Genomic DNA, 21768 nt, shown 5'->3' with positions numbered 1-21768 from the left:
TTTGGCAAAATACATCCTGACAACTTTTAAAGAAATCTTCAAATTTTGTGGAAATATTGGGTGTTTTTGTCCCTCCCCCCACTCCCAAAACTGAAAACCAAAATTTGGGGTGTTTTGTTCGCTGAAAACTTTAACCAAAAAAAAGTTCCTGGAAAGTTCAAGGAAAAGCTGAAAAGTTTCATGGAAAAAATTGTATAAAATTATTTTTTGGGGTTTCCTAGAAATTTGTCACAGAAAATTAAATACATTTCCCGACCAGCTTTAGTAACTTACTCTGTTTAACGGATCTGAACATCAGAATATTAGTTTGTCTGTGAGGTGTGGTTGTATTTTAACTTCTTTGATCAAAGGACACATTCTTAAAGCAAATATTTGCTAGATATTTACTAAAAAGCACATTCCTGAAACTTTTTTTGTGTTTATTTTTTACAATGGTGTTTATCTGTGGCTAGATGGGAAAGAAGAAGTTCAGCGGATTAGAAATCTCCCTGATTGTCCTATTCTGTTTGGTGGTGATTGTAGCCTGCATTCTGGTTGCACTTTTAGCAACAGGACAATCTGGACTCCAAGGTAACAGTTGTTATTTAACATGATTATTGTAGAACTCAAAGGTCAAGCCAGGAATAGTCCCTGAATTTGAATTGCTCGAAGAGGGAATGGATTAGATTTGATTAACAAAACGAACCATGGTATTAACTCTTAGAGTCTAATCAATGCCCACTGAAGTCAGTATGAGTCTTTCCAGAGGACGATGGATCAGGCTTGTAGACAAAATTCAAGCATGAGCGCATGTAACGCTCCGTGTGTTTATATGGTGTCCTTCACAAAATCAGTGCTTTTGTGTATAGAATGTAAACTCTTTGAGATACAGACTGCATCTTCCTGTGTATTGGTAGTGTCTAGCACAATGGGGCCTTGATGCTGACAAAGCACAGTGGTTGCTCCCTTTTTACAGATAATGTTAATATTTATAATGAGTAAAAAAACTAGAAAGATTAAAAATTTAAAGCAGTTAAAAATAAATGCAACTCCTCTCCTCCCAACACCAGCACTGTGTATTTCTTCAAGTTACTTTTTTAATGAGGAAAGTGGATTTTCAATATTTTGAATAACAACCAATAGCTCTCCAAAAGCGAGAGAAAATTTAAGAGCTCTTCATATGTTATGTCAGAGAACAACTCTGGACTTGCTCCAGCCCATAACTCCATGAATATGTACTGTGTAGGAATGAAACATACTTAAAAGATTTTGACCCATTCGATAACTGTATTGATAAGATACATTAATATCTTATCAGATGATTAAATATAGTTTGGTCCTTTGATGTAAGTCTCCCCATGTTTTATACTTTGAATTAATTAGTTATACCATTTAGAATGTCTTGTAAACCCTAATTTGTAACTAAATCCAAACTGATTTATTTTTTCAGTGAGATTCTGTTGAGTGTGGAAGAAAATATCATAAAAGATAAGAGTTTTCTTTTAATGAATCAATAAATTAGAAGAAAATTTTGTTTAGAGGTAGGCTAGCATACAGAGCCAAATGTGCAAGGAGACTCAGTTTTGACATGGTCACATTCTGCATGCATCCTCACTTGCATGTGAAGACTGGGTAATCAAGCCCACAGTTTGTGCATGCAAATGGCAGTGTGTATAAAAAGAAGTGATAAATGCTAACACAAAGTGAATGTGCTCAGGTATTGCTGCTCACGGAGGCAGATATTTGCATTTATTTGTATCAGCTTTTGGACCTGAACATATCTACCTGGCCTAGACGTTAAAAAAAGAAACAAGCAAAACCCCACTATATAACGCTCAAGCTGGAGTAATATTTGTAGGCCTCAGTTTGGAACCTAATTAACTAACTAACTAAATTGAAAAAAGACCACAACTTCCGATGGGCACGTGCAACACCCCTTATGGTACTATCTGGCAGTGGAGGCTCTTGGACTCCTCAAGTTCACTAGAGCCCAGGGGTGAAAGTAAGTTAAAGGACTTACTGGTACGCGGAGTCCTGAGCAGGGGCGTGGCATCAACCAGAAGGGGTGGGGGGGGGGCTTTAAATCAAGATTTAAAGGCCCCGGGGATCCAGCTGCGGCTGGGAGCCCCAGGGCCTTTAAATCATCCCCGGAGCTACCAGCTGCAGAGGCAGCTGGGAGCCCCGAGGCTCAGGGGCGATTTAAAGGGCCAGGGGCTCTGGCCGCTGCGGGGAGCCCCGGGCCCTTTAAAGCACTGCCCGAGCCCCACTTCCAGAGCCCCAGGGTAGCGGTGGCAGGGCTCAGCCAGCGCTTTAAAGGGCTGGGGCTCCCCACAGCGGCAGGAGCTCTGGACCCTTTAAATCACTGCCGGAGCCCTGCCGCCGCTACCCAGGGCTCCAGCAGCAGGGCTCGGGAGGCAATTTAAAGGGCCCTGGGCTTCAGCTGCTGCAGGGAGCCCTGGGCCCTTTAAATCATCAGCCTGGGGAAGCTGGTCTGGTCCGGCACGCCATACCGGACCATACCGGCTTACTTTCACCTCTGCTAGAGCCCCACAAATTTAATTATAAAAATCTTCATGGAACATCTTCTTATCTCTGGAATATTCGTGTTTCTGAGGATGCCCAAACTCTGGATACTGTGGAAGGAGGCATACACAGGGTAGGAAGCACATATAAGAGCAGCAGAACAATATCATGAATATGGAGCAAAAGTCCCTCCATTTTTAATACTGGGTGAATTTTAAATGAAGCGATGTGTGATGAGAGTTACAGGACTTCTTTGAAACTTTATCACATTCTGCATCTTTATTTTCAGCCGTAACATTAAAAAAAGTTGGGCATACCTAGGAAGAATTCTGTGCTATCTTGCGCCTCGTGTAGTTATATATACCTGAGAGAAGTAGGTCCCAATATGATTACATCAGAATGGCAGTGTTTTATACCTATTTTGCTTAGAGGTACATGCCTGCACAAGTTTGACGGTAATGGGGAATCAGGCCTTTAGATTTAAATTATTTAAGTATGTAATTAAGCTATTTCTATCATTAATAATCCATTCATTTTTTTTAACAGACTTTTCTCCAGACTGTCCAGCAGTAAGCTTCTCAGAGAGAATTGACTGCATTCCAGATCGAGGGGCAACAAAGGTCTGAAACATACATGAGAGGTTAATTAGAAAATGGGCCATATACAATGAAACTTGAGATTTGACTACAAAAACAACCTTGTGTACACGAGGAAAACTAAAGCCTGTAATCTGGGAGCTGTAGGATGGGATTTTCAAAAGCTCTCAGTGCTGGCTTACCTCTGCTCCCATTGGAATCTGGGAGTTTTGCTACTGATGTCAGTGAGAGCAAAGGGTAGATCCACACTGGGTGCTTTGGAAAATCTCACCCGTAATATATAATACAACCTCGCTCTGCTGAAACCATTCCTTCCTTTGTTAGCTGACATTCACATATTAACATTTATAATGGCACAGTCCCCGGATAGGCTGCCCCACCTGAAACCCTCTTCCAGTCCCCCTCTCCCTGAGTGCAACCTTTTCAAGCGGCAGGCTTGTGCCTCCATTTCTCTTTGGGGTGGGATACCACAATCACACCACTCTCGAACAGGGTGTCCAGTTTACACCCCCTGTTTGCTAATTGTGATACCTAGAAAGCCCAGTGGACTTGGCACTAGCAAGAGTTCCCCTTCAGGAGCCTGTAATCAGTAGCGTTATGCAGCGGTACAGAAGCAGCTTCTCCAAAACAAAGCATGATTTATTTTGCCAGTGCTCAGACAAAGGGTGTTAAGATAACACAGACCTACGTGCATACTGTCTTACCTGCTCTTTAGAGACTAAGGCTAGGTCTACACTACAGCGGGGGTCCGACCTAAGATACGCAACTTCAGCTACGTGAATACCGTAGCTGAAGTTGCGTATTTTAGGTCGGCTTACCTGGCGGTGAGGACGCGGGAATGTCGACCGCTGCCGCGCTGCCGCCGACTCCGCTGCCGCCTCTTGCCGAGGTGGATTTCCGGAGTCGACGGCAGAGCGATCAGGGATCGATTTTATCGCGTCTTCACTAGACGCGGTAAGTCGATCCCCGATAGACCGATTGCTACCCGCCGGATCGGCGGGTAGTGAAGACAAAGCCTAACACATTTATTTGGGCATAAGCTTTCCTGGACTAAAGCCCACCTTAATTGATGAGTCTCGTTAGAGTTGGTATGGCAACACCCATTCTTTCATGTTCTTTATGTATATATATCTTCCTACAGTATTTTCCATTGCATGCATCCAATGAAGTGGGTTTTAGCCCACGAAAGCTTATGCCCAAATAAATTTGTTAGTCTCTAAGGTGCCTGTTCTTTTTGCTGATACAGACTAACACAGCTACCACTCTGAAACCTGTTACCTACTCTTGACATTCCTCTCCAGCCCCCAGCTAGACTTGATTTAGCCTTGGTATCTCTTGTTCTCTTGGGGGCCAAGTTACAGCCTGGTTGCTGCAGACCCTGGCGCTCAGTCAGTCTGAGTCAGCTTTTGTAACAGCTGACAACTTCCCCCCACTCCCTCTGTAAGGCAGATCTTTTCACAGATCAGGCTCTTTTGATCTTCTTCTCACCCTTAGCAAAACAACCCTGTCACCTAGTTGAAACTGAGGAGTTCAGGATGATATTTCAGGGCTATAAACCAGGTTAATGTGATTTGAGGGGAAGCTCCTTATCTAGGCCATTGTTTTACCCTTCCTGCCTATCTCTTTAACAACTTTGATCTAACTGTGCATTCAAGCAGGGTAGGATCACTCAGATACACTGAGGGGCATATGAAATTTATAAAAAGTAATGCAAATATTTCCCAGTGCTCCATGAGCTACATATGAGATTTCTGAATCTGAATCCTTCCCATGTCATCAGATAACACTCAGAGCATGAACAAGACTCCTCCCTCCCTGTTTATCATGCTGCTTGCCAAAATGGTTACCTTGCTGTGTTTCTATAACTTATCTTCTTTACAAGAATAGGTTGTTGGCCTGTCACTGAACCCCCAACCTGGAGGATCAATTGACTGCTTTTCATCTAGTACCTAACCTTTGCCCTATCTGGCTTGGGCGGTCCTCCCAAGATCTAAACCTCCCACCCACCTAGCTCAGTCATTGGAACATACCAGTCTTCCTACTGTGTCAAGGTGCAGTCCCCAGGAAAGAATATTATCTTGTGTACCTGCATCTTGCTTCCATATCAAGTTTTTAGTCTCAAATCTCTCTCTCTCATTTTCAGATGAGCACAGAGACCTTCCTAGTTAAGAATCTACTGTTTGATACTTTTCTTATGCAATGGAAATATTCTCGTTACAGTTTTTCTATCTTTGCCCTTAAACTCACTTTTATTCCTCTTTAAATTATATGTTCTCTTCTGATAGAAGCTGGTGATTTGTATATTCCTTCCCCTCTCTCCCCCACATCCAGTGGGATTATTTTTGTATGTGATGGTTAATTCCAGCCATTCAAAAAATAATCAAAATATCACTAACATGGGAGAATTCCCTGACGAGTCCCAAAGATCACAGTTGCTAATGCTCTTGTCATTCAATAGCTTGTATTATGTTATATGGTTCAATAATATCCTGCAGGTAAACATATTGTACTCCCCTGTTCTTTCAGTGGGAATAAATTGGTTTCCTATCTTGCTCAAGAAGTAGTGCACAATATAGGTGCAGTCATGCAAATCACTTGAATCTTTAATTGGTACCTTTGATCTAATCTTCCCATGTTAAATGGTGCACTCATCCTTCAGTAGGAGATGAATGCATGCATGCAGCACTTTGTTTACCGTGAGTCCCATGGTAAGTCTAGGGTTGTATTTTCCCCCCCACTGTGATTAGAAGGCTCTGTTTGAAAACTAAATAGAAAGGATTTGAAAGGTGAGAACCAATGCTGAGCCAAAGATTTGGATGATTGTTGTATATGTGATCCTTAGGCTTCGCTAAGGTACAGCAATTTTTTGATCTAATATCCTTTTAAATATCCCTAAAACTGGTAATAATAATATCAGAACAATTCATTTATTTTTCTATAGTACTGTAAAATGAAGTATCAGCAATAGCGTTGATCCCATTTTTTTATATGAGAAATGTTTTATTAGGAAAGTGGTCTTAAAAGAAGGGATGTGGATTAAAAAATTTTCAATCCGCATCCTTGAGCGATGTAGTTACACCGACCAAAGTCCCTGTGCAGACAGTGCTACATTGATGGGAAAGTTTCTTCTGTCGATATAGTTACAACTCTCAGGGAGGTGGAGTACCTATGTTGATAGGAGAAGCTCTCCAATTGGCGTAGGTAGCGTCTTCACTAAGCGCTCCAGTGGCACAGCTGCACCGGTGTAAGTATAGAGAAGTTCTTAGTCAATAACTGCACTTAAGTGAAGCAAGCACAGGGAGAGTTTGAAAACCAATAGAGCAATTTAGATTCAGAGGTGAATGGGAAGCCAGCAAAAGCAATCGAGCACTTGTTGATATAAACTCTGTTATATGGAATCAGGTCTATCTACAGGTCTGTCTAGCATAACGTTGCTGAGCTCTGCAGTGACAGTTGAAAAGTATTCTAAAGGGATTTGTTAGATCTGGCTGGAAAACAGAAAAACACTTTCATAAAATTGTTTCCATTTTATTTAATTCAAATGTAATTTTTGTCAACATTTTTTCACCAGCTTTAGGATCTGTTAGGGTAGATGGGCTGTCTAATTCTGCTACTAATTTCCACTGATATTAGTTTACAATATCACTAGTGCACTATGACGCAAGTGGTCAGTTATATCCGTAATGAGAGAAAATATGTAGACATCAGAAACAATATGAAGTTACCAAAAACTGCTTTTACTTACAAATGTATAGCGCTTGGCAGACAATCTGTAAAGAAATTAATTTCTAACAGAAAAGCTATAATATTCAAGCTAACATGCACCAGGGCCGGCTCTAGGCACCAGCAAAACAAGCTGGTGCTTGGGGCGGCACATTTTTAGGGGCGGCATGGCCAGCGCCAGAATGCCGCCCCTAAAAATGTGCCCCGGCTGCCCTAGCTCACCTCCGCTGCTGCTGCCGCTCGCGCGCCGCTACTCGCCCTCCCTCCCAGGCTCTCAAGCCTGGGAGGGAGGGGGAGCAGCGGCGCGCGAATCAGCTGTTTCGCGCGCCGCGGCCGGTCGGGGTCTCCCCCTCCCTCCCAGGCTCTCAAACCTGGGAAGGAGGGGGAGATCCCGAGCGGCTGTGGCGCGCGAAATTTCGCGCGCCGCTGCTCCCCCTCCCTCAGAGCCTGGGAGGGAGGGGGAGAAGCGGCGCCCGCACCGCGGCCACTCGGGATCTCCCCCTCCCTCCCAGGTTTGAGAGCCTGGGAGGGAGGGGGAGATCCCGAGCGGCGGCGCGCGAAACAGTTATTTCGCGCGCCGCTGCTCTCCCTCCCAGGGAGGAGGCAGGGCTGGGGATTTGGGGAAGGGGTGGAGTTGAGGCGGGGCCGGGGGTGGGGGTAATTAAAAAACGGGGTGGGGGGCGGCCAAAATTGTTTTTGCCTTGGGCGGCAAAAATCCTAGAGCCGGCCCTGCATGCACACAGAGCTAGAGTATCGTTTATGCCACTGTGTTTTATTTTTAGTCAAATGAAAACATTACTTCACTGAAAAACTTATTTGTTTTTGTTTTGGGTTAACCTGAAACATTTTTTTTTAAATTCAGCCACCAAAATGAAAAATTGGTTATTCACACAACTCTATTCATGATTCAGATAAAAGAAACAGAGTTACAGACTTATTAGTTCACAATTTACTATATGATGTGGGCTGATTGCTATCCACCCACATCTTATAGTAAATTAGGAACTAATACATCTGTTCTGTTTCTTGCTATGCGTTTGCGTGTGATTGGTCCATGAACAGATGAGAAAATTGCCAATTGCCTGAATTATTTGTACATTTTATTTTAATTTTGGAAAAGACCACTACATTAATGGAAGGCAGATGAACAGTGAATTATTGTGGAGTGAGTATTTCCTCATTTACGCTGATATCACTGTATTATTTAGCATAAATTTAACAACAGAAAGTGTTATGTTTATGTGAACTCTCCATTTAAAAAGTACAAGTCTTCCATATTAAACTATCAGTGGGGAAAGGTCAAGAAGATTTGGAGTTTACTTTTGGTCCAGAAGTGCACGCAGATGTTTTGATACTTATCTGAACCATGAGTGAAACTATTGGATCTTCCTAAATGGACTAGAAATCTGATTTTAAAAAAAAGAAAAAGTTTTCTTGAAGTATTTCAGTATGTCCACTTCTGGTCCTAGCTGAAATTTGGAAATAAATACAAAAAATCATTAAAAAAAAAAATCGTAACCAAATATTTCAGAACCTTAAAAAAGACTCCCTTGCAATGTGGTTTTCAGAATGGGTGAAAAGTCAGACTTCTTAGTTTTCCTGAACTAATTCACTCATTTCTACCTTGGATCTAGAAAAACCATTCTTTGCTTCTATCATGTTCTTATACAGTCAAAGAACTATTGATTTCTCCAAAGAGGAGTGCTTGTGAATGTTATAACAAAATTTGCTGGTATTTGAAATACACATGATGCATGATTTTCCATCTAGATTGTTATTTGGTGCTAATCAGTGCTGTTAATATAATCAAGTTCTTCTTTGCCTTGAAACAGAGCTTATGTACGCTGCGTGGCTGTTGCTGGAGTCCACAAAATGAAACAAGCATACCCTGGTGCTTCTTCTCCAAGAGTCATGGGTATAAAGTAGAAGGAGGTGTAAAGCAAACAAATACAGGTAAGCAGCAAGCTGTGCTCAAGCAGTAAAGTACATCCTTGGTGCCCATTCTGCTTGTCTGCATCAGTTACCTGCGTCATGCAGAGGTTAGAAGTACCCACCAAGGCAGAATCAAGCTGGTGAAGGATACTTCCCATCTACACAGAGCAGGTGGAACTATTAAGCAAATTGTGTCCTGTTCCTGGACCACTGCGATAACACATAGCCCTATACCCAGGGTTTGTGGCAAAGCCATAATTTAGCCCTGAGTAACTGCACGACATGGTGGAAACCCTTGTCCTTTCTTGCCCAATCCCCTTTACTTGTTACTCTCACTTGTTGCATCATGGGTAAAGTTAAATAGAAAGCTCCCTGGAGGAGGGGCCATCTCTTTGCATTTGTGCTGTAATGTTCCCTACACCGTTTTGAGGTCTGTATAAATTTTTTTATATATGAACCTACCATGTAGATCTTTATAGTACATGTAATGATTTTTATAGTAAGTCTTTTCAAAGGATGCACACCAAATGCATTAATCCTTAGGGATTCTATAGTAACTGTGAGGCGTAGATCTCGTTTATAATAAAAGGTTTCGAAATCCTGACCTGAGGAAACAACAACAACAACAAAACTAGGCATGTTTAGTCTTGAGAAAAGAAGATTGGGAGGGACCTGATAAGTCTTCAAATACATTAAGAGCGGTTATAAAAGAAGACTGTGATCAATCATTCTCCATGTCCACTGAAGGTAGGACAAGAAGGATTGGGCTTAATCTGCAGCAAGAGAGATGTGGATTAAATATTGGGAAAAAACTTTCTAAATATAAGGATAGTTAAACACTGGAATAGGTTTCCAAGGGAGGTTGTGGAATCCCAGTCACATGAAGTTTTGAAGAACAGGCTAGCAAAGCACAGGAGAGTGAGGGTCTAGCTTTACATTTCTGTGATTCTGTGGTGCAATAAAGCAACATTGTAATATTATTTTTTTTCTTGTTAAGGTTTTGTAGCTAAGTTAACGAGACTGCCTTCACCTTCCCTATTTGGAAATGATATTACCACTGTCCAACTCACGGGAGAATATCAGACAACAAATCGCTTCCGGTTCAAGGTTAAATTGTTTCTTATGCTGTTTAAGATTAGTGTTTTACACTGCCTCATAACACAGGAAATGCGAATGGCAGAGGAGATTGGTAGTGGGATCATGGAGAGTTTCCTTTTCTCTCTAGTCTCAGCTTGTTCTAATTCGTCCTGAAGACGGTCCAAGTGCTTTCCAGAATCAGGATGGGTGCTCTTGCTGTTTTACAGCACACCACAACACTATAGCAATGTGGGAGAGGTAGTGAAGAACAATACCATATCCAACTGGAATCTGAATAGTCAGGATTATTATCCGTCTGTTTGACCAGGGCATTTGAGCAACCCCCACTCTCAACAGAGGCACCCGCTTCCTCATTTTCCTGGGGGTACTCGACTCCCACTGTACCCCAGGCCCAGCTGCCACGCCACCCTTCCCACAAGGCCCCTACCCTGCCTCTTCTCGCCCCCACTCCTCCCTGCCCCCTCTTCCCGCCCCGTTCTGCCCCATCCCCCCAAGTACATCCCGCCCTCTCTCTGCCCCCTCCCCCCCCAGCACCTCCTGCACGCTGCTGAACAGCTGATCGTGGCAGGTGGGAAGTGCTGGGTGGGGGGAGGTGAGGGAGGAGCTGATCTGTGGGGCTGACACCGCTGAGCACCCACTATTTTTTCCCCTGTGGGTTCTCTGACCCCGGAGCTTCCACGGAGTCAGCTCCTATGCCCTCCATTCCCCTCCCAAAACAGCCTGGGATCTATAGTCATCAGAAGTCATCTTCTGCTTGGTTTTTCCATCTAATTTGAAATGAAGAACTGGGCAGTGGCTCAAAAACAAATATCTGAGTGATACCGATATAAACTCCCCATTATTCCGAAAGCAAAAATCCAGTGTTGTTGAGATTAAATACGGTCTAAGAGTAAAAATAAACATTAACAACTGCATCATCTTCGGCTGTAGAGGGTCAAGCCTGGTTAGTAGTTAGAGGAGAGACCTCCAAAGAAAAACTGGGGAACTATAGTAAGCATTGTTTATTCAGTGCTTAGCCCCTTTTTCTGAAAGTCAATACTGAACCAATGCCCCAATCAGCCAATGAGTTTCTAGAAGTGTCATCTTTTGGATGAGATATTGAATCTAGTTCTTGACTACTTGTAGTCATTAAAGATCCCATAGCACCTTTCAAATACTAAGGAGCGCTAGCCATGTAGTCTTAGACACATTTCTGGCTAAAGTCCCCTTTGTAGTTTCAATCAAATACAAGTCATTTTTAATTTTTTGTCCTCTAACAATTGCAGACCTGCACCAACACTAGGGTTTCCAGACCATTCTATAGGTCTGCAGGGAAAATCCATCAGCCTATGTGGAAAACTGACTCTGACTGGCTGCCTTTCCCACTCCTCCCAACTCTTGGGGAAGCAATTAGGAGTGGCAGTTAGAGCTCTCCCACATCCCCTCAGGAGCTGTGAGAGGTTTGGGGGTAGCAGAGGAGAGAGAGCTGCTGATACCATTTTTACAAGAGGGGAACTGGAAACAGTAAGAGCTTAGGGCATCTCTGCTCCATCCACTCCTCCCTTCCTGTGAAAAATGGCTTGGTTCCCTTCTGCTCCTGTCTCCCCTCTCCTCTTCACTGCAACTCCAAGCCTAGGAAAAGGGTGAAGAACCCCTGGTGCTGTGCCACCCTGCTGCTTCCCATTTGGGCCTCAGAGGAAGATGAAGAGCCCCTCAAATTGCTTTCCCCCCGCAGGTTGAAAAGTGGGTTTAAGATCCCCTGGGGGGTTTCAGGGAAACACATGTGCTAGGGGGCAAGATGTGGGACTGGTGTGGAGTGGGGTTGGGAGCTGGGGCTGGGGAGCACAAACTTAATTGGTTTGGGGTTGAGGGCACACAAAAAAACTGATTTGGGGCTGATGGGACCAGAATTAATTAATATGGAGCTGGAAGGCACATAATTGATTGATTTTAAGATGTTAGGGTACATAATTAATTGATGTGGGGCTGCGGCACAGGTATATAGAGGGCTAGAGGTAGGGTGACCATACATCCCATTTGGGCCGGGGCAGTCCCCTTTTTAAGCCCTATCCCGGCCGTCCCGACTTTTTTTTCAAAAGGAGGCATTTGTCAGCTCTTGCTGACTTGATCAGTTTGCAAGAACAAACAGGACAAATGCCCACTTTTGTAAAAAAAAAAGCGGTGTGCGGTGTGGAGAGGGCAAGCGGAGATGCCAGCCCCCCATGGAGGGAGGGGGAAGCGTCTGCAGCATTCCAGCATGCAGAGGGGGAGACAGGGTTCCAGCCATGGGCGACAGCCTCCTGAGGGGGCCCCACAGGGTTCTAGCCATGCACTCTTGCGTGGCAGGGGCACCTCAGGTAAGCAGCGGGGGGTGTCCCGTGTTTTTCTTTGGGAAATATGGTCACCCTAGCAAGAGGGCCACTGAATTACTTAACTGGGGTTTGGGGAGAAGCTGGACCCCTTTGCACTACCTTACTTTATGCTAATCAGTATGATTTTTTGCAAATTTATTTAATTCTATGCAATTAAAAAAAAAAGCTGTATTATTGTCACAACATGGTGCTAAGTATGCAATTGTGCAGCACTGTTAAAATTGTTCTTTTTATTTGTATTGGGTTGTATCTCTTTCACTTGGTTTCCAAACATTAGAGGACCCACCTCTGTGGGTTATACGAGCTCAGGAGAGAATCAAGTTCAAGGTCTTTCCGGTACTGCATATTCTAGAACTGCTGCAAAATTGATTTTTGGGTATCTGCAGGAGAGTCTTAAAAGCCAAAGACCTTTTCTATTCATTAGTAAACCTTGGAGGCCCCTAGAATGATAACATGACCCTACTGTGTTAACTTCATCCCCTTTAGGATTATATGTCAGTTTGGTATCAGATTGACTAGGAACAATATGAAAAGTGGAATCATTTTAGAATGAATGCCGCGTTCAAAAATATTCTCAGGCGAATACCCTGCATATAAATTTGGATTTTATATAACAAACTGAAAAAAAAAAATCAGTGGTAGGAACTGTAGGGAGGCCCTTTACTTAAAACAGAATCCTAACTAACGTCTGCCCTCTGTTGCACTCACATGACTCCCTCTGAAGTGCATGCATGTAATCATGTGCATCCAGGGGCAGAATCTGGCCAGTAGTCCGTGGGATAAACACTTCCCTAGCTATGCAACTTTCAATCCATATAAAAACTATGGCTGAGATTTTCAGAGCTGCTATGGGGATAGAGAGGCATAATACCCATTAATTTCAATGGACTAGATCATCACTCTGCAATCTGCCTGAATGGACACATTCAGCCTCCTGGTCTCCCCAGTACTCTAGGGATTAAGTAAACTGCACTAGGCTGATATTTGGCAGAGCATAGGTCACCTGATGCACTCTTGCAACTATATTGATTGGCATTGAGGGGGCAGAGCCCAGACTCCAGCCAGGTCTTGCCCCCTCTCACCCACCTGCACCTGCACCTCTTCAGAGTCCACTTCCCCTCCCACACTGCACTGTATGGGTAGCCCATGCAAGAGAGTAATGGGAAGCTCTACGTGGTCATATAGGATAACCTAGCCCAATGGGAGTTGTGCCTCTAAGTCTTCTTGGTGTGTTTTGAAAATCTCAGCTTTTCTATCAGTGAATTATTTGTGCAAATTTTCCCTGGACAAATTTAATTATGCTGAAATGGCTGTTTAATATAACTGGGTAGGGCAAATATTTTATTTAGTTTCAATTCATAGTAATGATATAATACTGGTGAAATATGATTTTAATTATTTCAGAGAATGCTTAGAAAATCAGGAAAGATATATACATTCATGCATGACTGCTACAGAGGTTTACTAATGAATATGATGTTAAATTCAACATCAGTCTAACATAATTAATTACATTAATAAAATCTGTAACATAATAGACAGAGTTTGTAGTGTGACCTATAGTTAAGGTTGCTAGACACTTCCCATTGTAAGGTCCTGGTTACATGTGCTTATAATGTTACTTTTTTTCCAGTTGTTTCTGAGAATAAGGTTAGAGAAAAATGCATTGTTTTTCCACATTAAAAAATGTTAGACATTTTGCTGAGACACTCAAGTACATCCATGGGCTGTCTATTGCTGTTTCTGTGAAATTGGCCAAGTTCTATGCCTTTGAAAAATCTCAGTTTTGCACCTACACAATAGAGAATTGCTTAAAGTTTGGCAGCTAAATTCTCTGTAGATACCATCTGTATTTAGTATGCTCCATCCCAGGGCTCTAGGCACTGAGCAGAACTTTCCCTGCAATTGTTGCTATCCACAGCTGAGAGCCAGGTGATCATCTGTGCTGTGCTCTTAAATGTTCCCCCTGCTGGACCAACGCAGTGTGGAGGGGAGTAGCCAGATTCAAATGTAGAAGGGGAAAGAGCTGGGCTGGAGAGTGAAGGTGGGAGAGCAGCAGCAGCAGAGGCAGAGAGAGTAAACTAGGACAAGAAGCCTGGTGGTGCTGGGAATGGGACACTGGGATTGGGAGTTGGTGGGGCAAAGGACAGGAATTGCCTGTCTGGACAAGACACTGGGAGCCGGAGAGGGGGAAGAGTTGAGGGTGTGGACTGGGATGCAGTGCAGTGTGTGTGTTGGGGTTGGGTGGGAAAACAAGTAAAGGAGCTGATGGAGCAGGATAAGACTGGGACAGGCTGCACAAGGAGACTGGGACAATAAGCTACTGAATGAGAGAGTGGAATGAATAGTATGTGATCATATCATTAAAGGCTGTATCAGAATCTATTCATATGGGGTGGCAAATTAAGGTTGCACAGGCAGTCTTAGTTCTGGCATTTCTTAACTTTCGGGTGCTTGACATTTCAAAGTTAACATGCTTTTAGCATAGTTTTAGTGTTTATATATAGTTATTTCCATATATATTGTGATTGAGGAAAATGGTCTAGTAGGAAAGTAGAAGTTAATTTTTGGACCTCTAATAATTTAAATGTAACTGTTTAATCTGTGCAGATCACTGATCCTAATAAAAAAAGATTTGTAGTTCCTCATGAGAATGTAAAAGCTTTTGATGGACCTGCAGCCTCCAATTTAAAGTATAAAGTCGATATCATTCAGAACCCTTTTGGTATCACTGTGATGAGAACGAGCAGCGGCAAAACACTGTAAGTAATTTTTGTGCTTTTTATAGATAACACTACAATAGGTATTCACGCTGAACATCATGTAATAAAATCATGTAATAAAATAATACCTGTTAGAGATGGAATGAAGACTCCAATTAGGCCATCTAGTCTGTTTCTCTACCACTGTAGGTTTGTTCCTTGTTTGTAGTAGTACTTTGTCCAGTTTAGCTAAGGATCAAATGTGCAGATAAGGTGGTGTGAGGTCTTTGTTCAAAAATACCCACACAACTGCACATTGTTGACATTTGTGTGCATAATTACATTCAATTACACACACAATCTGTGTACTCAGTCTAGAGATTTGCATGGGCAAATATAATCATGTACTTTTGCATAGTGATTTCAAGCCTTTCTTTGAGATATGTGGCTATATTTTCCACATTCACCTTTTTTATGTTGTTTTTTTAATCTAGCTGAAGAATTTTCAGATTTGACTACAAGCTTGAACCAGGAAATGTAGGAACAGTTATATGCAACTTCCCAAGTTGCAGCTAGCATAACTTTATGGGCTATATTATGTGGCCAGACATTGTTGTCTCATTTTTGGAGTAACACCCGAGACAATTAAGAACAGATTCAGCAGTACAAGGAAATCGTATCTGTCTGATGGGAGGCCTTTAGAAGGGGAAGGGGACAGGTGCATCTTTTACCCCTGGTTGTTCAAAGGAAGATGGCTGGAAGACTCTTGCCTACAAATGCCAGTGTGCAGGACTGGTAATGAAATATATTAGTTCTTGAGGCAAAGCACCAGTTTTTGTTAAGTGACTGGTCAAATAATTCGGTTACAGAGCTCAGCCTGGGAGATATCCTGAGGGCTTTTCTACACTTAACACGCTGCAGTGGTGCTGCTCTAGCACCTCAGTGAAGATGCTACCTATGCCGATGGGAATGATGCTACCTATGCCGATGAGAATTCTCCCATTGACCTAATGCTGTCTACACCAAAGGTTAGGTCAGTTTAACTGTGTCGTTTGGAGTGTGGAATTTTCACACCCCAGAATGATGTAGTTTTATCGACCTAATTTTCCTAGAGGCCTGAGATCCATTTAAAATTTCTCTCCTGGCTGACCTTAAGCCAGGCAGGGAAGAAGCTTCCTGACACTTCAGGACATAGGGTTGTAATCTGAATGGATGAAGTCATAGGCGTGGGGGTAGGATTGGGTAAGCGGGTAATGCTGGTTTAAGGAAGCATCCCCTTGTTACAGGGTGTTTTCTTAGTATTGCAAGGGCTGGCAGACATGATGGCTTTTTCTGGCTAGATAAGAGTCCTAGCTTGGATACTATGGTGATGAGGGCTGTATAAGTATCTATAAAGAGTAAGGATTCCTCAAATCTCTTTTTAAAAATAGATTTAAGTTTATGGGCCAGACTGTTAAAGTCTCTTACATCTATTTGCATGCATCTGTAACCATTGTGGTCTCTGTCCTCAGGGGATTACAGATACTACTTGCTTGGGCCCCAATCACTAAGGCATGTGGTTTGGTTTAAGTATGTGAGTTATCCAGCTGGCTTCAGTGGAGACTACTCATGCTTAATTTTAAGCACAGTCTGAAGGGCTTTGCTGGATCCAGGGCCTGGTCGGACCCAAAGGAGACAAGAAAGTGTAGAGGGCCCTGCCACATTCCACATCAGCCTACAGAGCAGGCTTCCACAGTGGAGTGAGAATTTCTTTTGCACACAAAGCCGGGGGGGGGGGGGGGGGATTTAAGAAAGAAAGAAAGGAAAAAATCCGGCCTTCCCCAACATAACCTCTCTGCTGAGGGGGAGATATACAGCTGGCTAAGCCAGCCCTATGTCCATAGGTGCTGGAACTAGGAGTGCTGGGGATGCTGCCACACCCCCAGCTTGAAGTGGTTTCCATTATATACAGGGTTTACAGTTTGGTTCAATGGTTCTCAGCACCCCCCACTATAAAAATTGTTCCAGCGCCTTTGCTACCTGGGGATTCTCCCATACAGGGAACCCTCATCTGCCCATTTAGGAGAGCTTTCCAGCCATTTGTGCCACCAGTGAGAGAGGGCAACATTTAGATAAAATGTTTAAAAGTTCTTAAGCCTATAAACACATTAAATACTTCGATTCCTCATTATTTTCTGAAAATGAAATTTACTGCCTAACTCTGAAATCCAGTAGTAGTAAGTGTCATGGCTAATGTGCTTATTAAATCAATCAAAGAATGATTACCTGTCAAAAGCTGGGGTTATCATCAGTTATGAGTTGGGGTTGTTATCAACTCTTCAACTTTAATTCATTGGCAATTAATCTTAGGCTATTATTAGTATTGTTTACCCATTTGAGGTTAAAATCCTCCAAAATGATCAATTCACCACTATTAAATGCACAATAGGCAGATTTAATATTCGATGAATGGTTGATGACTGCTTGAATGGGGACATGGCGGGAGACCCTAAATCTAGTTCAAGGGAACCAGTATGGAAAAATCACAGGAATTAAACATTGCTGGAAGACTGCATAAATTTTCTTTCACTCTTTTTTTTTTTTTTTTAATACATACCACTGCATTTACCATAAATACCCACAAAAAGCAGGAAAGTCAGTTACAGCTGATTCCTGTACATGATTATATAATCACAAGCCATTGTTTAAAAAGGGGCGGCTCCTCAGCTGGTGTCAATTGGTGTAAATCCATTGAAATTCATGGAGCTCAGTTGTGTTACACCATATGAGGACCTGATTCAATAATTAAAAATAAAAATCTTCTTCCTTGGGGGAGACCAACACTTGTGACTTGTAATTTACTTTTAAAATAAAAATCATTAGAGCTAGGAACCTAATAACTTCCATCATCTTTCATTACCATAATAAGTCCCACCAATTAATAATTGAAATTTCATAGGCCAATAACTACCACTATTGTCCAAGACAAAATGCACAAATCACAGGCCTAGTTCTTTAACAGTACATATTTTGTTCCCATGGAATAATTAATATTTATAAAAATCGGTAAATATATGGACCAGATCCTTACTGAAATCATTAAAGCTATGCCAAATTCCCCCAGCTAAGGATCTGGTCCACAATGCCCTATATTACCGCACAGTATTGTTATATTTTATTATTATTATTATTATTTATTATTACTGACAAAATAGGGTAGAGGACAAAATAAAAGGATCAAAATTGAAAAGAGCCCAAACTCTGTCCATTGTACTCATTTATTTATGCGTCATTTATTCTTAATTGCTAATACAAAGTTTAATATTCTAAGGGGCTGTCTACACAAAAAGTACTGCTTTAACTATACCAGTATAATTAAAGCACTACTATCCCCCTACTGCAGGGGTAGGTAACCCACAGCCTTAGGTAAGGGCCAGTTGGCTTTTAGCTCATACAGTAGAGCAGAGGTAGGCAACCTATGGCACGCGTGCCAAAGGTGGCATGCAAGCTGATTTTCAGTGGCACTCACACTGCCTGGGTCCTGGCCACCGGTCCAGGGGGCTCTGCATTTTAATTTAATTTTAAATGAAGCTTCTTAAACATTTTAAAAACCTTATTTACTTTACATACAACAATAGTTTAGTTATATATTATAGACTTATAGAAAGACCTTCTAAAAACGTTAAAATGTATTACTGGCACGCAAAACCTTAAATTAGAGTGAATAAATGAAGATTCGGCACACCACTTCTGAAAGGTTGCCGACCCCTGCCCTAGTGTGTAAGCACTTATACTGGTATGAATTACTTGACTTGTGCCTCTTTTTATTCCATGCGGAATATAGGGCCTTCACCACTGCCTCTATCTTAAGGCGGGTCCACACTACAAACGCTGCGAGAGGCTGTCACTACATCAGCGGGAAAAGCTCTCCCACTGACGTAGTACTGGGGGGGTTAAGGTCGGTATAACTATGTTGCTCAGGGGTGTGGATTTTTCACACCCTGAGTGATGTAGTTCTACAGAAGTAAGTGTGTAGTGTAGATCTGGCCTTAGACAGTTTCTTGATGCAGTCTTACCTTCTTCCCATGTCATTTTGATAGCTGTCAGTTCTGCTTCTGTTGTGTATTTCCATGTTATGCTTGGTCTACCTCATCACCTCTTGCCCTGGGGATACCCATCCAACGCCTGCCTTGTTACCAGGGCCGGCTCTAACTTTTTTGCTGCCCCAAGCAGCAAAAAAAAGCGCCGCCCCCCGAGCCCCCCCCCCACCGAGCGCCGCGCCGCTGGAACCCCCCTGCCGACCGCCGCGCCGCTGGAGCCCGCCCCCTCCCGCGGAATGCCGCGCCGCCGGAGCGCTGCCCCCCCCCCCACCCCAAGATTGGCCGCCCCTTACCAGGTGCCACCCCAAGCACGTGCTTGGTTGCCTGGTGCCTGGAGCCAGCCCTGCTTGTTACGTTAGTCAGGTCTTTCCTCAATGTATGTCCTAGCCACCTTCGTTTGTGAGGGATTTTTGGCCTCTGATGTTGAGGATTTGTCTAAGGCAGCTGTTTATGAAAACTTAGAGTTTAATAGGTCTCCTAGTTTTTGTGCCACGCAGTAAGACAGACTTTACAAAGGTGTTAAATATTCAAAGTGGGATGAGCTGGTACCTCTCCTTTTCCCAGCGGTCTCTCATTTTGCCATCTATGTCTCAACAGCTCCCCCACAAGTACTCCTATTCTTTTTGCGGATACAGACTAACACGACTGCTACTCTGAAACCTGTCAATATTTTTAATTTTGTTTTAGAAATAAAGAGGCAAATTGAATAGCTTAGCCGCTGCTTTGGCCAAAAATTGCTAAGGGATTATGATAACAGCCTAATGGATTTGGAGCATTTAAATATCAAGGAGCAAAATTTCATTTCATAATCTGCCCTGAGTAAGGAGCACACCAGGGAGGGAATTATGACTCTCAGAGCCATAACTCTGACCCTGACCTACTCCAGATTTGTACCAGTACCGAATCATTTCCCTCTCCATGACAGTGTGGCTACGCTGGCCGGCACATCAGGGGGCAGAACCACAGCTCTGCCTATTTTATGCCCCTCCTGGCTTCTTACTCCATGCCCATCTGTGCAAGAAGGAGAATAGCAGCCCATACAGGTTGCTGTCCCTGTTCCATACTTGGACCTCCTAGGTACATAGTCCATAGAGGGGAATAGGTTCTCTGAACCTCAGCAAGTTAGTCTGTTCCTGGGGCTTGTGGCAAAGCCCCTCGTGATAGCTTATTTAAGACTGAGGTCTGTACTCTGTTAAATATTGTTTTTGTTTGTTTGTATTTACATATGTCAATTGTACTAAAAAAAAAGAGCCCCAGAGGAAAAAAACCCATAAAACTGGCAGATAATACATGTGTATTATGGAGACATAGCACGTAGCTTTGCCATAGCAGTCCTTTCATGTATCAGTAAGCTAATGTGGGGTTTTTTGTTTTGTTTATTACATTGTTTAATCAGGTTCAATACTAGCATAGGACCACTTCAGTATGCTGACCAGTATTTGCAGCTCTCAATCAAACTACCCAGCAGCAACATTTATGGAATCGGAGAACACGTCCACACACAATACCGGCATGATGTTAACTGGAGAACGTGGCCCATCTTTACCAGAGATGCTTTCCCCAATGGAGTAAGGAATGATTCATTTATTATGCTTTGGTCTTAGCAAATGGTTTCTGAGAATTAAGAGTGATTATGCATTAAACACATTTTAAAATGTTGTTAGTTTTTGCTCTCCACAATAGATTGGATATTTCTTAAAAGCCAGTCATTAGCAAGGTCTAGTTGAGTTTTTCTCTAAAGACTTGTCAGCTACACAATGCAGTTGCTAAATGCTAGATGTTACTGATTGGAAAAAAGCCTCACAAGGAACAGTTAGAAATATTTTGATTTGTTCGTTTATTTGAAATGTTGAGAATCAGTGGGTAAGTTGAGAAACATTAATATGAGTCTTCAGTTTCAACTGCTAAACTAACCAGATAACAATATGTTCAAAGAGGTGCTCCGTGCAAATAAAGATGACATGCGTTCTCAGTTTAATGCAAGGTTGGGCAAACTACGGCCCGCGGGCTGGATCGTGCCCCTCAGGGCTTTGGATCCGGCCTGTGGAATTGCCACCCCTGTGGCGCGGCGGGCCCCGTGCCGCTCCCAGAAGTGGCCAGCACCACATCCCTGTGGCCCCTCGTGCGTGTGTGGGGGGCAGAGGGCTCCGTGCGCTTCCCTCGCCTCCAGGAACCGCCCCCCACAGCACCTATTGGTCGGGAACCAGGAACTGCGGCTAATGGGAGCTTTGGGGGAGGTACCCACAGGCAAGGGCAGCACACGGAGCCTTCTACTCCCCCTCCCCCAGGGGCCACAGGGACACGGTGCTGGCCGCTTCCAGGAGCGGCGCGGGGCCAGGGCAGGCACCGCTGCCACCCCGGAGCCCAAACCCCTCCTGCACCCTGCACCCCAACTCCCTGCCCTGAGTTCCCTGCTGCACCCCGCACCCCTCTTGCACCCCAACCCCCTGCCCTGAGCCCCCTCCTGCACTCCGCACCCCTCCTCTGCCCAAACCCTTGCCCTGAGCCCCTTCCTGCACACCACACCCCCTCCCATACCCTGCACTCCCTCCCCAAACCCCTGCTCTGGCCCTACATGCAATTTTCCTACCCAGATGTGGCCCTCGGGACAAAAAGTTTGCCCACCCCTGGTTTAATGACAACAGAGTTACGCACATAATAGTAAAGTTGCATTTAGTGGCTGAATCTTTTTGCTAGGTAAGTCATGGATGTCAACAACTATTTGTTTCCAGGCCTTATTACTGTCTGTCCTGAAATATATAACAGAAGATTCTTGCTAGCAGCT

The 21768-nt window shown here is 43.4% G+C and overlaps 1 protein-coding gene across 1 annotated transcript in view; it reads left to right on the top strand.

Annotated features, from left to right (window-relative positions):
* The first annotated feature begins 452 nt into the window (after positions 1–452).
* SI (sucrase-isomaltase) overlaps positions 453–21768 on the top strand; it is a 152910-nt gene continuing 131594 nt past the window's right edge. The window contains exons 1-6 of the mRNA XM_065410672.1: positions 453–570; positions 3049–3122; positions 8654–8774; positions 9751–9860; positions 14813–14964; positions 20380–20551. Coding sequence (XP_065266744.1) covers positions 453–570; positions 3049–3122; positions 8654–8774; positions 9751–9860; positions 14813–14964; positions 20380–20551 — 747 coding nt within the window. The remainder of the gene's footprint in view (positions 571–3048; positions 3123–8653; positions 8775–9750; positions 9861–14812; positions 14965–20379; positions 20552–21768) is intronic.

The sequence above is a fragment of the Emys orbicularis genome, chromosome 9 (assembly GCF_028017835.1).
Source record: "Emys orbicularis isolate rEmyOrb1 chromosome 9, rEmyOrb1.hap1, whole genome shotgun sequence".
Lineage (NCBI taxonomy): Eukaryota > Metazoa > Chordata > Testudines > Emydidae > Emys > Emys orbicularis.
This window is presented reverse-complemented; position numbering and strand designations above follow the sequence as displayed.